We start from the raw sequence: 17387 nt of genomic DNA on the forward strand, positions 1-17387 counted from the left end.
TGTACAAAATATTCATCACCTTTCTGGCATCATAGAATGCACAAGATACTTTTTGTATTATAATTCCTAGAAGGCTATGCTGATTGAGGAAATCTGGAACCTCTAACCCCCAAAAGGCAACTTTTGCAAGCTCTGACATTTATTTAATGTTTGGGAAATCTAGACCACAAATGGGCAACTATTCCCCCGAGTTGCCCTTGGACTGCAGCTCTCATCAGCCTTGGCGACAGCCAGCTGAGAGGAATACTTGAAACTGCTAACCAACATCTGGAGGGACACATCTGCTCACTTCTGCTCTAGAGGACTTTAACTGTTCCAAATTTTAAAATGTACTGCACAACAGCTTCTTTTATTCTTTAGTAGTTTCTCCAGCAAAGAGAAAGCCAGAAACAATGGAGAAGCGCAGAATTGTTGGAGATGGAAGACGCTGTTGTCTGGATATCCCATTAATTTTGATGAAGGAGACAAAACCAATTCCATGGTAACAACATCATGTGGAAATACCCTTTGTCGAATCTGACTGGCAGTAGCTCTCCATCTCCTGTTCTCTCACATCTTTTTTTACAGTATTAGGGGACCTTTTAAATGGCCTTTTACCAGCTGAGTTGACTGTGTTGCATTATTTTAAGTTCTGGTTGCACTGTAGCGCAGTTCTCTATATGATTGTCTCGTTTGAGACCATTTGCAAAAAGAAAAGAAAAAAGCAGGCTGCAAATAGATTATTAGGGAAGACACAGCTCCTTTAAGCCATGAAAATGAGGAAGGAAAGGAACACAGCTCACCATAGATGCTGGAGTGATAGACAGTGTGATTATGGAGTTAGTGTGGCCTAGTGTTCTGAGTGTTGGACTACACTTCTGGAGACCAAGGTTCAATTCCCAACTCAGCCGTGAAACCCACTGGGTGACCCTGGGCAAGCCACATGCTGTCAGCATCAGGGGAAGGCAATGGCAAACTTCCTCTGGGCAAATCTTGCCAAGAAAACCCCATGATAGCTTCACCTTAAGCACATTAGGAATGCTGAGAGCTGCACCTCCCAAGAAATGGAGATGCATTCTTGCCCATCCAATGCACCAGGAGAGCTGTGGGTTCTTTGCTCCACTAGGCTCTATTTTGGGCTGACAGATAGTGCTACACTACTGGGGAGGGGGGTCTACAATGATTCATTCATCCAGGCAGATCATACTTGTTGTTGCAATGCTGGAGAGATTGATGTCTATTGTCAGTGGTCCCACCATTTGCTAATATGGAATGCCACCACGAAACAGTAGCCTTCCTTCCTATATGCTAAAAAGTAGCTCTTGAAGATGACAGAAGAAAAATCCTCTAAGACACAGAAGTGACATGTGCTCACTGTATTAATACAGTTGAAGCTTGAAATCCTTCCATGTTATTCAAACTTTTGCTCCAAAGCAGTAACCTTGATGATTTGATCTAGAGGCACAAGAGAGTGTTTCAAGTTGACAGTTCTTGGTCTGTTCTGGTTTGGAGAAAAGAGTACTTGGCTAGTTTTTGCATTCAGGTGGGCTTTGGCAGTCTACTAAAAATACCGGTATGAGATAGTCACACAGAACCCATAGACTTAATGATTGTTTTTAACATGTTATAAATACAGGTCGCAACAAAATAGGAAAACACAATTTAAAAAAAAAAACTGTCAAAGATGATTTAAGAAAAATAGCATGTATATATTTTATATATAAAAATCTACAGTATTTACTAACTCCAATACATACTTTTAAGAACAGCTGTCTTTCTGATGCTAGCATCCAGTAAATTGTACAGCTTATATTTTGTATTATATTTATTATGAATCACAAAGCCATGGTTTAAACCTTGGATTACATAACCACATTATTATATACATACATTTCTATGCGGCAGTTAATAAATCAGAATGAAAAGGTGAAAGACCAAGTACTGGTTGTCAGTTTAGAACTTGGGAGGGGTGGGGGGAATTTGTGGCCTTCCAGATGTTGGTGGGCTACCATTCCCATTGTTCCTGACCACTAACCATGATGGTTGTGGTTGATGGAATACAGCAACATCTAGAAGGTCAGAGGTTCACCACCTCTTGCTTCCTTCTTTCTCTGCAGAGCAGTATAAACTGTTATTTCACTGTGTTCTGCACATAATTATTTTTTTAAAAAATCAGTTGCCAGGCTAATTAAAAATTACATCCGATTCAGTATATACACAAAACATCCACCTTGTTGGCCAAATGTTGCTTTTGTTTCATTTTTAAAAGACTCTGGTAGCTTTTCCCAACTTGGAATCCTCTAGATGTGTTGGGATTACAACTCCCCAAAGCTTACTTAAAGTTTAGGGGAGGTGTGGTCCAATACATCCCAAAGTCCTCAGGTTGGAAAAGGCTGGCTCAGTACCATAAAATTTCATGGTGCTGACTTTCCATGAGCATAGGCACTAAAACACGTTGCTCAGAGCAAGACTGTGCAACTTTGTTACTTCCACAGCCAAATGAAACCCACCAACCATGCAAAGGGCTGGCTCAGAAGGGACTTGATTGACATCCAGGTTGCATCCAGCTGGATGGTTCTCAAGCTATGCAAACTTGGTTTTGAGGTGGGAAATATATGTTCTGGGCTTCTAAGTCAAGGGTGGACAAACATGAGAGGCCAGGGGACTGCATAAGCCCCCTCGGGAGACCAAAGAGCCCCCCCCCATGCCTCTTAATGCCCTCTGGGGACTGAGGGGTCATTTTCATGTTTTTAGATACACATACCCTGGGCTTTTTAGGTCCAGGAGAGCCTTTCTTCAAAACAGGAAGCAACCAGAAGCTTCCAGATTTACTACTACTACTTTTCTCAAAGGCCCTCCCTAGGCCTAAAATGGTGCCTGGGGTGGGTAGATGATGTGGCAAAAATGCCTCCAACATCCCCTAGAGAGCATTCAGGAGCATATCAGGGTTGTTCTAAATTATCCTTAAGTTACTCCTGTTCTAAGTTATTGTTATCAGTGAGCCATATATCTTTCAACAAACAGAGTGCCCAATGAAAGGTCACTTCCATTTACAACATGCAGCTTACCAATGTTTTACATATATACATTCCAACATTTTTAACTTGCAGCGGACCAGCATGTAGTCTGAGGATCTTGGTCTAGGCTTTAGACCAAGCTACATAATGACTATGAGAAAAACAATGGCAAAACAGTGCCCTGACCCACACAAATGCAATGAATTTTGCACAACTGCCATTGAGAGATCAAAACTAAAAATGACACTGCAGAACATTTGCTGGATTGGATTCAGGTCTTGGTGGAGTTCTTGTGGTGTTGCAAGTATCAGGGATCAGTTATGCAGCAACCTTACAGCTGAGAGAAGAGGACAGTGCATATGCCATGTTCCCTGGACATCTTGTTTTCAAAAAATAGACATGATAGGCATATTAGTATATCCCTTGACTTTAAACATATGCAAACCACTTCCCTATTCAAAACTGTCCCATGATTTGAGGGGTAAAGAGATAACACAAACAACTGTTGTCTCTCTCTATCCCAGTGCTGTAACAGCTTAAGGTGAATGGTTTCAATCCAGAAAGTTATGGAAAGTTTAGATGCTTCATCCTCCAGCAGTGCTCTCCTGATATAACCCAACTGTGTCCAATCCCCTACATGCTTTTAATTTTAAAAAATGCCATTGTGGATCTCCTGGATCACATCTGCCTCTGCCTTTATAAATCTCAGCCTAGAGTAGAAGCCCATCTCAAATGAAAGCAAAGATTCAGAATCCTGAGCATTTCTACTGTAAAAGGAAAGGTTTCCCTTCCAGACACTTCTCATGCAGAATGATGTGCTCAGCCTGGAGTTCTGTGGCGCAATGGACATGACTGCTCAGAATGACTTTCCTCACTCCCCTAAATCAAGGCAAGTGCAACTTTCCCCCCTTGGATATTTAGCTGAGCTGCCCTCTTCCAACTGTCTTTGCCCTAATCTACAAGATAAAAATAAGATAAAAAAGCAAACACCCCAAGGTTGCAGGCACTGATTACAGAGCAATGAATTTGTTGGCTTCCATTTTACAATGAGGGAGCACTTCAGCCTTAGACTTTATACCCACAATCATCTCTTAAGGGCCTAACGGTACAGCAGCACCAGCCAATCAAGGCCATAACTGCCTATTGCTCTCCAGAAAAATAAGATGCTCAAGCACATTAAAGTACCAGAGAAAAAAGCATATGAGGGACAGGAGGTGGGGAAGATGTCAGATAAACAGAATTACAGAGCAAAAGGACAGAACACAGAATACAATCCACCAAAGGCCTGATGAGGCTCCTGTCTATAACAATGTAGCTTGCACAGGTACTGGCTAAGTGAAAGGAGGAATTAATTCTGGTGAGCTACAATACAGAATCCATAAGCTTTCTTGGACTTGGTGGAATATAGACTATGAAAGAATCTTTTACATTCCACCAGAAACCCTTTCATTCCCTCCTACTGGGCAAGCCTCAGTAAAATTAACAGGATTTGAACACATCAAATCCACCTGTATTGTCCTCAAAACAATTCTTAATTCACAAAACAATTCTTAGTGGTCCAAAGGGCATCCCCAGTACAAGATGCAAAGGCACTCCAATGGTGCATGCAACATAGTGATAAAAAAAATCTTTGTTTCTCAGATATTTTTTTTATGAAAGCATACAACACATACAACAGAATAACCAAAACTTTTCAAGGAATCAAACCTTCTTTTGTCAAGGATGAAACAAGATGCCTCTATGAGAATTACACTTGAAAGACTCTTTTTATCCTTCTGTTGCATGCAGTTATTGTCAACCTTTTGGGTATTTACAAAAAGACTTTACATGAAGCCACTGTCATCAAAAAGCAACTTGTTTAATAGATTGTGCACAGGCCTTTGTAGAGATGTTCAGAATGCATGTAGGGTGTAGCATAAGCACTGCCCCAGGCCACTCGCACTTGCCACACACTTGCTAAGTTCATATTTGCACAAAGTTCTACATGCATAGTGTCCATATCAACTGGAAACCTATGCTCTACAGACCAGAAAAATTGAGACATATCAATTGTATGGTTTGTGGCTCAATGTGCAGAGGCAATAATGCAACCCAACATGCAAGTGGCAGCAGGAATGGGATGCGCCAGCACGAACTCAGCCCTGCCACGTGCATGCTCTCTGTATGTGCCCTCAGTAAGCACTCATGGACAGATACATTAGCATTGCTAAGTGCTAAAAATGTCCATGCTGCTTTAACCACTCCTCTAACCTTACCCCATTAATATACTTATGAGAGACTTTTAGAACAAAGACCACCACACTGCAGATCTGCCTTTGGCTACATGAATGTGGATGAGGGCTCAAATATCACTGGCACCCTAGATCCGTGCTACAATTCATAGGCAGTCCTGATTTTAGAAGCACCACATATTGGCTGCATCATAATGCTTTCACTTTGGATGCTAAACCAGCTTCTTTCTAGCTGAGCAATAGGCAACAGCATCCTTGTATGGAGATTGCATTGGATAACTGGGAATTCTCATTCCTAGGTTGCTGAGGCAGTATATATAAAAGAATGCCAAGAGAAATCCCATCCTAAATGAATGAGATGTTTATAAATTAATTTAAAATAAAAATAAAATAAAATAATGAAGTACTTTGTGGACACAGTCCAAGAACACATACATTTCCATTTTAGACTATATAACTCTCTTGCCCCAAGGGGGCACATAATGAATTGTACTGTCAACTCAACAAGCAGCTTACAAAGGCATGGGACCTTACAGGATTTAGGCAAGGTCATTTCCCAAGTCAACTACTTAAAATGTAACAAACAACTGCCACAGTAGTTACAATGAACATATAAAGCTATTGCTATGTTTATGAGAATCCAATCTTTTTGTAGTATTCAAGGCTCGTTTGAGCTTTTGTCAACATTTAAGCACAGCTACAGAAAAGTGTCATCTGAATTGTTCCATATAAATGAGTACTAATACTCTTGCGCTGGCAACAATAAACTCAACCTTGCACATTCTTCTCCTGGTCTTTCAGATGAGCAGACGTTATTTCTCACAGTAAGACTGATTCATGCATGGACAATCCATCGGTTTGATGTCTGTAGTGGTGGGTGGGGCCTGAGGGCCTTGCATATTGATAGAGCGGTGAGCCAAGTTCTTCTGGAATTGGGGAAGTCCTGTATTTTATAGGACTATCCACAGAAATGGTGGGGCGGTTGTGGTCTTTAACAGGCATTGCCTGAAACAAGTTACCCAAATGGTTTTGGCTGCCATCTTGTCTCCATAATTGCCCATAAACATCCTGTCTATACATATAAGCTGGATCTCGCCACTTTCTATTGTCTGGGAAATAATCTGCTGGAGGAATATCAAATCTGATGCCTGTCGTGGATTTAGGACTGCTTGCAGAACTGTTAACTGGGAGAACTTCTATTCGACTAGAAGGTTTCACAACAAGATTCTGGTGACTGACTGAATAATTTCTATGTGATTTATTAGGCAACATCTCTGTTGGAAAGTCAGAGATGTATGGTTGATGCATGGGGGAGTTGGTTCGATTCCCGAGATTATACTGTGTGGCTGTGAAACTGGAATGAACTATGGTGTTAACATGCTTTGGAGAATTTCCATGGTAAACAGGTGGATTGCTGTAAGAAGGTGGAGGTTGTTTAATATTATGTCCAATGTCTGCCCCATCAGACTGCGAAGAAAATCTGGGGATTCTTGGTTGTGAGCTGAATGCATAACTGTTGGAAATTTTTGGTGGACTAGATGTTTTCTCTGCCAGCTTTGCTGAACTACTAGAGTAAGCTATGTTTCTTGGACTTTGCAGGATAGCCCTTTCAATTGCCTCATCTACCAAGTTGTCACTCTCTAGGTCAGCACCAGGAACATTGTCATACTGTGATGCGTTCGACCCTCGCTTACCTTCGTCGACATCCAAGACTCTCATCTTTTGCTTTACATTAAAGGACTGTGCCTCACCACTAGGACTAGGAGGCGTTCCTGAACTGGTAAGATTTGCAGATCGGCTCTTGATCTCCATGGTGAGTTTTGTAGTTTTTTCAATAATTTTCATATCGGAAGGTTTAATCCACCTGGGCACAAATTCCTTTCCTGTGTTTAAAGTAGCATTGGAATTTTGGTTAGCAGATCCATTGTGATTCTGCTGGGAATGAGACTCTGACTGAACTTCATGTTTTTTTCTGTGGCTCTCAGGGTCATGCTTTGGCAATCCACTCCGCACATTTGCTGTTACAGGCTTTTGTTGTCTCAAAGAAGGCCTCTTCTCCAGAGAATTTTTCCTTCTTTGGTGGTTTGGTGAGTTTTCTTGTGCTCTCTCTAGAGCTGTTCTTGGGGAGCTTTCTTCACCTCTTTCTGAAGGCACTTTGTGTCCTGTTCTCTGGCTAGCCTGGATATTGTTCGACCCGCTCGTGCTACTCTGTCCATTGAGCAGATGAGTAAGATTCAGCATGGCAGGCTGAGATTCAGGTGGGAATTTCCCCAACTTCTTTGGGATTTCATCATCTTTACCTAGCAAGAGAAAAAAAATAGGGTAAGCATCCAAGATATACAGAAATTAAATATATCACCACAGACACCTTACACAGTAAAGGATGCATGTTAATGGTTTATTTTCATTCGGAACACATGCCAATGCATAAACAGAAAAGCAAGAGCTGAGCTGGGGAGCTCAGAGCTGAACTCAAGTCTTAGAGGTCAGAGATTATGGCTGATTTAGTTTAATGCCCAGTACACACACACTTTGACAGTTACAGGAACGGCAGGTGGTCAGCAAGTGTGATATAAGAAGCACTCATTCAAGCATGCAAGAACTGTTTTAAGAATGCAAATCACATTTGGAAACTGTTTTTCTGATCCTGTATGGATTCAAACATGAGGACAAGATATTTTAAGTCAAGCAGGTATGTATGGCTGCAGCTGCTCAGGGTCACATTTAGAAGATTATTCAATCCTAAAATTGAGATTTAGGTGACTAGAAACTTGGGAGTGTTCGCTGGCTGGCTTTTTTTTTAGCCTGGTAAGAGTTTGTATGTCCACATCCCCTCCCTGTCAATATAGTATGATGAGCTGGATCATATTGGCACTGTTACACCAGTTACTGTTAGTGGAAAACTCCACTTTACTAGTTACACAATTTATAATATAGCAAGATTTTCAATACTAAGAGAGAGATCGGCTGAAAGTCACTGTGATATAACAAAGAGAAACGGGGAGGAGTGTTTTTTAAAAATTAGATCCTGAATGGTTTTCACAGTCTTTCAATGTTCTTTGGCTAGGCGCAGGTGTGATGAGAGTTCATCTGGCTGCAACTAAACTCAGCACCTGCACCAGCACCTACACCTGTATCCCTGAGCAACTTCCCTGTGTCCTAACATCATAGTATCACCACACACAAAGGTTTACTCTGAAGGTTTAGATTCAGTGTGGTTTAGACTCAGAAGGCCTCTCACTGTGCCAAGCTACTGTTCTCCAAAGAAAATCTACTCTTGCAAATTATGTTGCCCTCAGTACTAACAAATTAATTCCATATTAACACAAGGAAGCTGAAACCCTAAACTGACTGAGCAGTAGCTAGTTTTGCAGGGTCCACTGAGACAAAGCAGGAACTTAAAAAAAAAAGTTATGTGTTCATGATCCCTGGCTTAGACTGCTTTAAAAGGGAAATAGACCAAACCTCTGAGGATATAGGTGCATCAATGGCCTGCAAGCATGGTGGCTATAGAGGATCTTCATGTTCAGAAACAGTATGGCTATGAATACCAGTTGCCAGAGAGGCGAGAGTAAGAGAAAAAAGGACCTTATTGTTTTCAAACCTGATTATACCTCCCCCCAGAAAAATCTCAGAACATGGGAAGCTGCCTGATGTATAGTCAACACTATTGGTCACAAGAACATAAGAGGAAATTTGCAGGGTCAGATCAAAGGCATTCTGTTTCCATAGTGGTCAAACAGTTGCCCAGCCGAAGCCTGGAGGCAGGACATGGGGACAATAGCACCCTTCTGTTTGTATTCTGCACAACCAATGTACACAGGCAAACTGATTTTGGTCCTGGAGGGAACATAGATCCATCACAACCATTAGCGAATGATAGCTTTATCATCCATAAATGTATCCAACTCCCTTACAAAATCTTCCAATAGGATTGCTATTTTCTATATGACCAATTTATGCATTGTGGGGAGGAGTGTGGCCTTTTACCCTTCTTGGCTTTCTCACCTTCTGCTTCAATCCTTGTTGTTCAATATTGTCCACAATGAAAAGTTGCACCTTTCCAGCAATTCAGACAGGAATTCTGCCCAACCCTACCTGAGGTTGCCCAGGGTTCAACCTGGGAGCTTCCCACACATCATGCACATGTGCGCCCTCTGAGCTCCAGTGGCCTTTTCTAGACGGCCACTCTTTAAAGCAGGGTGCTGAACTGAACAGCCCACTGATCTGTCCTCATGGGGCTCATGGTATGTTCTTATGTAAGTATTAATGTAGACCTCTTGCTCTGTATTGCATTTCACTGGGCACCTAAGTGTCTATATTGTGTATGTGAATGCAAAAGAGCTCTGATACAGAGATATGCTTTTGGTGATTCGAAACAGCTTCTGTTTTAATCTGTTGGGGAAAAACAGGCTTCTTTTTCACACTCTGTTCTTTAATAGCCCTTTACCCCTTGTATTCACAGCCACAAGTGTGCATCTGTATGCTTCCATCCCCAACCCCACCAGAACTTTTACTGGTTCTCCAGATTATCACTGCTCTTTCTAATTATCCCCTCTTTTAAAACATCTGGATTCAATGCATAGTTTCTCCAAGAAAAAAACAACAACTCTAAAATGGACGTAGGTTGATTAATAAGGCAGCTTTTATTCTTTTTAATTTGGCACACTTGTCTCTTAATTACCATTAAGCTTTCAAGACACCCAAGTGAGACTACTACAGACATTTTATTGAATTCTTTGTTGCTTTGAAGATTACTCTCTGTAATCTCTCTTCCTCACATGTCAGAGAAAGAGAGAGTGCATTAGGCCTGGTGTGTATGGTTCAAAGCTGTTTAGATGTAGCAGGCTAACACCTGAATTTTGAGCATTTGAAGGGGGGAGGATGATGTCAGAATGACCCTACACTGCCATGCTAGTTCTCCAGTTGAGAGCCCCAGGTTACAAATGGAGAATTAAACAGAAATACTAACAGCCAAGTATTCCAAGGTCACAAGACTAAAGCCATGCACAAGCAGGGCTTGTGGGTTTCTAACAGATGTGCAAAATAGCTGGACAGAGATTGCATAAGGAACAAAGGCAAAAGAATAGGACAAGGAATGAAAAGACCCATTGCTTTAGATTGTGATCATGTGGCCCCAGTATAGTACTAATGAACTTTCAGCCCAGACTCAGATATCAAAGGAAGGACAAAATAACACAAAGTACATCATTTGCTTAGATCTACTAATTTTGTTCAGACTCCCAAATTTTAAAACAGCTATACAATCCAAAGAATGCTTGGGCCAGAATATATTAAGGTACCTGCTTTTTCTGTTGAAACCCATAGCTGATTCTTTGCAGAATGACATCTGAAAAAGGACAGTTAAGAGGTTGTTTCTTTAAAGGGGGGGAGAGGTTATTGAACCCTTCTTCCATTTTTTTAAACATTCTCCAAGCAGAGGGGAAGGATATGAAGAACAACTCATTGCCACATTTTCTGGCTGCCCACTGCTCCTGACATGATGTTGGTTTACATGGATCTTGCCCTGGAGTGAGATGTGAACATGAGAATTAGGCCAAAATTTTACATGCCACCTCTTTCAGATAATATTCTGTGTGGCACTATACATTTGACAGTGCCCTGCCTGCTCTTCAAGAGCTAAAAAGGGATGGCTTGGAATGAAATCCCCTTGAATTCAGTAGAGTTTCCTACCACAAAAATATGTTTATGATTATGGCATAAAGGCTGTGCGCTCCCATTATGTGTTTTGTGCAATATCAAGTGCCCAATTTGCTACCCTATAATTATGGCAGCATTGCTTTAAATACAAAAGATTGCAACATATTATGCTTATAAGGCCTCCCTTTTTCTTCTTCTTTTTTCTTTATTGAAAAAAACACACAAAAAAACAAGCCAGCTGGTTGCTTGAACTGCAGGGCTGGAGCTGAAACCTGGAGCGGAAGGAGCCCAAAGTGTGGTGGGAAAGAGCAGATCTGTTTTATTGATGTAGAATCAAGTTGGCAGCAAGAGTCCAATATTTTACACACAACCTAGCACATTCACCTTCCAATCACAGGGAACTAATATTGAACACTCCCCTTTAGAAGAATACACAGCTTAAAAGTAGTTGTGCAAGCAGTTGCACCATCTCAGAGACTATGGAAGTGTATTCCCTAATGCAGCCAATTATACTGCAAGCAGCCCTCTCTCACACTTTTGTCTTAGTATGTGGGGAGCTATTTGAAACTTGTGAAGTGGATAAGCTCAAGGCCTTGATGTCTGTTGCACAGTCGCCTGTAGAATTGTGGGATAACACAATTATGCTAGTTATGTCATGCTAACATTATACAGCATATGATGAAAGCCATGCCAGAAAAAGCCCTTGAACCCCCCGGAAGAAGTAATGGGGCTCTGTGCGTTGCAACGCAGGCACAAGCTCCATTATTCCTGATGGGGCTCCAGCATACGCTGGATTTCCCTTACGTGGCAGCGTCTGGAACAGATGCCCTGCATAAGGGAAGGACTGACTGTATAGGGCATTCCCAGTTCAAACGCAAGAATCACTGACACCTTGTGCAAGAAACATGCACACATGGTGTGTGAACAAGTTAGATGCATTAACATAACAACTGAAGCTTTTATAGAGGAAAAGTGGAAGTGGATTTGGGAAGAAGCTGCTTAAGATGACTGACCAGGTAGGTGTCTCACAGAAATCAGAGATCAGATCCAGCTTACCATCATCACTCCAACCCAATTTCATGCCCAGAAGCTGTGTCTCCAAGAAAGCACTCTGCTCCAACTTCCAGTTACCCTGGGAAGGTGGAAGTGAAGGGAGGCAAATTTGGCTTCCACCACTGGCTGAAGTAACAAGGGTTTGGGGAGGGATTGTCTTTCAGATATTATTTTAATACAGCCTTTCCCAATTAGGCATCTGCCAGATGTGTGGAACTATCACTCCCATCATTCCCAATACCACCAACCAAATGGCCATGCAGGCTTGGGGTGATGGGAGCTGAAATCCAACATTTCTGCAGTACACCAGGCTGCTCTAAGAGGGAAATAGTTTGGACACAATCTTTAAAACAAATAAACTAGCTTTACATGTTTACCACTTTCTACAGGTGCGCATTATCATGACCACCACCACCTCCTTACCTAGTCACACTTGGAGGTTATTATTTCTCATAAAAGGCAATCATGAGAGTAGACTGGTAAAACCCAGTTTCAAAGTATATTATTACCTGCCCTTGCCCCAGTCCAAAGCTCTTCCATACATAACACTCATTCATTACAATGATAATGGATAGGTCTGCATGCTTATATTTAGACATTGCCTTCAGAAATGTATAAAAATGTAAGCAGGGTGCCAAAAATACTACAGTACCATTAAAACAAGAAAGAATCTGAATTACCCAAGTCAACACATTGCCCTGGGCAAAAGTTTACATGCCCATCAACCATGCCTGTTAATAAATAAAAGCAATCCTTGCTCAAACCACAAAGAACAAGAAAGAAAATTGTGAACAAGGTGGGGCAAAATACCAGGAGACACTTGGGGGATAGTAGCGAACAGGAAGGCCACGATATCGGGTGCTGGCAAGAAAGAGGAAAAATAAATTTGTTATCATCTTCATAAAACCTCTCACAATCTCATCTGAACTGCTCCACAATCCCAGTTTAAGCCAAGCATGCAGACAACCAAAGCAATCAACCAACATAAAAGGGGGGCTTGCAACTGTAATTCTAGTGGCAAGGATGGTGGAGATAACCAAGAAAAAGTACATGTACGGATAACACAACATACTAATGCATGGAACTGAATGTACCATGATGGTTTTAAAGAATGAAAAAGAGCCCTTGCTGAAGTATACCAAAGATACAAACGACAGCTGTGGTAGATACAGAAAACCCAGAGTATGTCATGGGTTGAAATAAACTCAGCATACCAAAGCACAGTGCTAGTTGTATTACCAATGATGGATTTTAAAGACTGAGGGATACGCCACTGTGAAGTACACCATCCACACAGGACAAAAAGAGAAGCATTAAAGAAGGACCTTGGAAAATGGCCTTTTAGTCTCCAACTAAAAAAAAAATCTCACCAACCAGCAGAATCACTGGGAGTTTTAGTCCACCAAACCATTCAACAAGGTGGAATGCCACTTTCCAAGCCATTTATTGATAACACAGCTTTCCCTTGTATTTGTTGTTCTGGAGGAAGACACTAAAAATGTCTTAACTGTAGGCTTCCTATGTCTCATTGTATTAATAAATTGGAGAAGGCATGATAGATTGGCTCATTCAGGAAATCTAGAGCTACAGGTATCCCCAACAAATGAAAGCCTAGCCTCATTTCATGGCCTCCAACCGCAGCATGAAAAAGAGCTCGATTTGTAGCATGTCCAGATACTATTTTCAGTATGGATCTGTTCTCAATGGTGTTTGTTTCTCCTAAAATTCTTCACCTCACAGTGGTTCAGTTCCAATTCTTATCTTCTTAGGACAGTCTTTATGGTGGAGGAATAGGTACCTATCTCTCTTTCTTCTTAGCTATAAACTGTGGGTTCTTCGCACAAAAATATATAGGAATGCCAGATTCATGCAATGTCTTCCTCCATGACATACTCTGAGGAGGAATGATACTGAAAATTGAGCTCTCATGCTGCTATGTGGAGTTTCTCAATCAAATGCTGTTTTGGAGACTGTGTAGAAAAGGGAAACAGGTAGCAATGCCCACTTGATCCTCCAGTCTTTCCTTTGCACATAGTATCTGAACATGATATGGGAAGCAGGAATTATTCTTGCCATCTGTTGGTTCTGTTGGCTCAGCCAAAGTTAAGCAGTCCCACTAATTTCAATGAGAGATATTTACACATTTGCATATATAATCAATGAAAATATGATAAAAGAGTTTAACTTTGACTGAATTTTATCCTCTGAGTTTCAGTTTTTCTTCTTTGAGCATCTCATATTTTTGCAAGGTCTTTTTTAGGGGCAATAATATCCCTTGCTTCTTGAGTGTGCTTTTCAGCTCACAGTTGCTTATAAATTACAAAATGTGTTCCTTTTTTTTTCAGCATCCCAAGCTCTCTCACAGACATGCACAAAAAGGGTTCAACCCCAGATTAAATGGATCTAGTTTGAAGAAGTATGTATGTATGTATTATTATTATTATTAACCTTTATTTATGAAGCACTGTAAATTTACACAGCGCTGTACATGCAATCTTTTTAGTTAGATGGTTCCCTGCCCTCAGGCTTACAACCTAATGTATGTATGTATGTATGTATGTATGTTCTAATTCCTACCAATGGCATTTTAGAAAAATTCTATTGTGACTTCTGCCATTCTGCAGGAATAGGATTTCCCTTTACTTAGTTCAACTATTAAAGTTACCATATTTTAAGAAGTTTGTTTAGCAAAGACAGGAAAACAGAAGCTGTTATGATTTGTTTTTAGGCAGAAGAAAGGTTAAATTCAAATGGGGAAAAAGAAATGTTACTGATTTATTCTTGATCTTTGTCACCACCCAGTGGAAATTAATCACAACTGCAAAGCTTTCCAGGTTAATTGTTCCAAGATGCTTTGACATCCAGTTGCTGCTGTGAACCAAAAGCAACATGCAACTAGAATGAACCATTTTTGGTACACACTTTGGTAAACAGTTTTTTCAGAACTAGACTATGTTATGTCATGATGCAGTGTCAGGAAAACTGGACAGTAAAAATGACACCATATTTGCAGCTTGTCTTCCAATCCATATTTTTCTCCCACTTTTATATCTAAGAACTGTCCTGAACCAAGACCTGAACAATGGGCAAGTAAAAAGCACAAGATGGAGCCAAAACAGGATGTTATTTTAAGGCATGCATTTGGTGAACCTAACTTCTTTTAAGCCCATTTAACAACTAGCATAACATGTAATGAGAACATGGCTTATTACTATTCTTTACTGCCATCAATGATGAGTAGTCAAACAATTAAAATGATCATGGAATGAAAAATGCAGGCTGATTAGATAATGGGAGGAAGGGAGAGAACAGATGTGTGGATGATGCTTTCAGCAGTTATATCCAGGTGCTCAGGATAACATCTGGTTGAGATGGGAAACAGGAGTATTTCACCAACCTTACAGAAGGACCAAAATATCAGGAAAAGCTATACCCATCCCACCAATCCCTGTTGAAAGACCTTACTTCATTTTTTCTAATCCCTTCCTATCTCATTTTCCTTTTGTGCTGTGCTTTTGTAGATTGAAAATGTGCAGGCAGGAACTTTCTCTTTTGACTTAAATATATAGGTTGATCCATGAGCATCCTTGGGCTGATGAATTGGATAAAAATGCTAAAATTAAGCAAAATGAATAAATAGCTTCCCTCATCGGGATAATAAAAGAAACATAAAAATATTGATTTTCCAATTTTGGTTATACTACAAGAGAATGTCTGTATATATTTGCTTCAGAAACTCCTTAATATTAAAACAAAAGTGTCTGAAGACAGAAGTCTGCACATTTACTTATTCCTGGGCTACTGAAATACACACATACACGCCAGCCCTCTAGCGCAGACAAGGAATTTCAAGCTATGCCAAACTTTACAGAGTCTTAGTGGCTAGTCAGAGTAGTCACAAGGACAACAAGAAACAGTGCTTACATCTATACGGATGCAAGGAAACAAACTCAATGGCACAGGCTATACAGCAAAAATAACACAGACAGGCATGCTGCCAGAGGGAAATAAAGATTCCATAGCAACCTCAAACTTCATCACATTTAGATGCACGTGAAAAATCAGTGGGAAGAAAAACATCAACAAGAAAACATATCAGAGAGTTAGTCTGTTAATGTACTCAAGTGCAAAATGGTGGGAGGGAGAAAAACATGTACGTGTGGGTTCTCCAAACGTATAAGTGGAAAATCCCATATTCATCTGGAAGGGAAAAAAAGAAAGTGAAAAAAAAGAAAGTGGAAAAAAATTATGCTGAACTGATTCTATTGTATTGTACTGGTTCCCTTAAAAACATAACAGCCTGTTAGACAAAGAAAATGGACAGGTATTAGTCAGAGAAGACTTATGAGAAAGGAAAACAGAAAGTTAACAACCAAACTCTAAACTTGTTGAAAATACCAAAAGGTGATGTGACCTACTGAAAGAGAGAAGAGAAGTGAGCACACAATAAAGCCTGCTTTCTGCATATTAAGTTTGATATAATGATCCTGCCACAATTGTAAGGTAAGGCCATTTTTTTAAAAAAAAATCATTTTCATTTTCAGGTTTTTTTAAAGCTGATCTTGTTTTAGCTTTGCACTTTAGTCCCCCATTGTAAGAAAGACAGCAAATAAATGGAATGAATGAATGAATAAATAAATCTCATGCATACATGGAATATCCTTCTAGGCTGGGAGGCCTACCTTCTTCTCTCTGTGATAAGACAAACTCAAAAGGAATCCCAACAAGCATCTGGGTTCTCTGGTTCATATTCTTTACCTTATTGTCCTGCCATGTGACTTATTAATATCTATTGGTTTGGTATTTTATATGGCCATATGAGGCTTTATGAATAAAATTTATAAATTAGGCTACAACCCTGCCTGAAATGAGAAAGGCAGGGCATTTGAAATGAGAAAGGCAGAACATGAGAAAAGAACAGTAGTTGCCCTTGACCTAACCAAAGACTCATCTGGTCCTGCATGCTCTTTCCCCCATAAACTGACCAAACTTCCACAAGTACAACATGAAACCAATAGCTATTTTTGTTGTTCCTTCCCTGGCAGTTCAGTCAATCTTGAACCAAACCAGAATGCAGATAAAAAGCTATGTATTATTATTATTATTATTATTATTATTATTATTATTATTATTATTTCAATTTCATACATCTTGCATTTCACCCAACTCAAGGCAACAACACCTTTTGTGACTTATAGTTATGAAGGAGATGGTGCATATATGTATAACAAGCAATATCTTCTGCTTAAAATGCTTTACACTAGGGGTAGGCAAAGAGCAGCCTGTGGCCCACAGGGCCATTTTTGTGGGGGCTCCCAGGAGCCCTAAAATGTCCAGAAATGATCTGCAAGGGGTGGAGACAGCATTCCCACGTGTCTTAAGCCTGCTGGATTTCCTAGAATCCAAATGAAATTTTGTGAAATTTTTAAAGAACTTTTTTTGCCTC

At 40.4% G+C, this 17387-nt stretch overlaps 1 protein-coding gene across 7 annotated transcripts in view; it reads right to left on the minus strand.

The window, feature by feature from the left end:
- Positions 1-1667: 1667 nt before the first annotated feature.
- The window catches only part of USP6NL (USP6 N-terminal like), a 171036-nt gene continuing 155316 nt past the window's right edge, over positions 1668-17387 (minus strand). For all 7 annotated transcript variants that reach the window (XM_089527556.1, XM_089527551.1, XM_089527554.1 and 4 more), the window contains one exon: positions 1668-7527. In XM_089527556.1, coding sequence (XP_089383682.1) covers positions 6047-7527 — 1481 coding nt within the window. In that variant the 3' untranslated portion in view covers positions 1668-6046. The remainder of the gene's footprint in view (positions 7528-17387) is intronic.

This window comes from Sceloporus occidentalis, unplaced genomic scaffold (genome assembly GCF_023333645.1).
Source record: "Sceloporus occidentalis isolate IW3139 unplaced genomic scaffold, rSceOcc1.0.p SCAF_5, whole genome shotgun sequence".
Classification (NCBI taxonomy): Eukaryota; Metazoa; Chordata; class Lepidosauria; order Squamata; family Phrynosomatidae; genus Sceloporus; species Sceloporus occidentalis.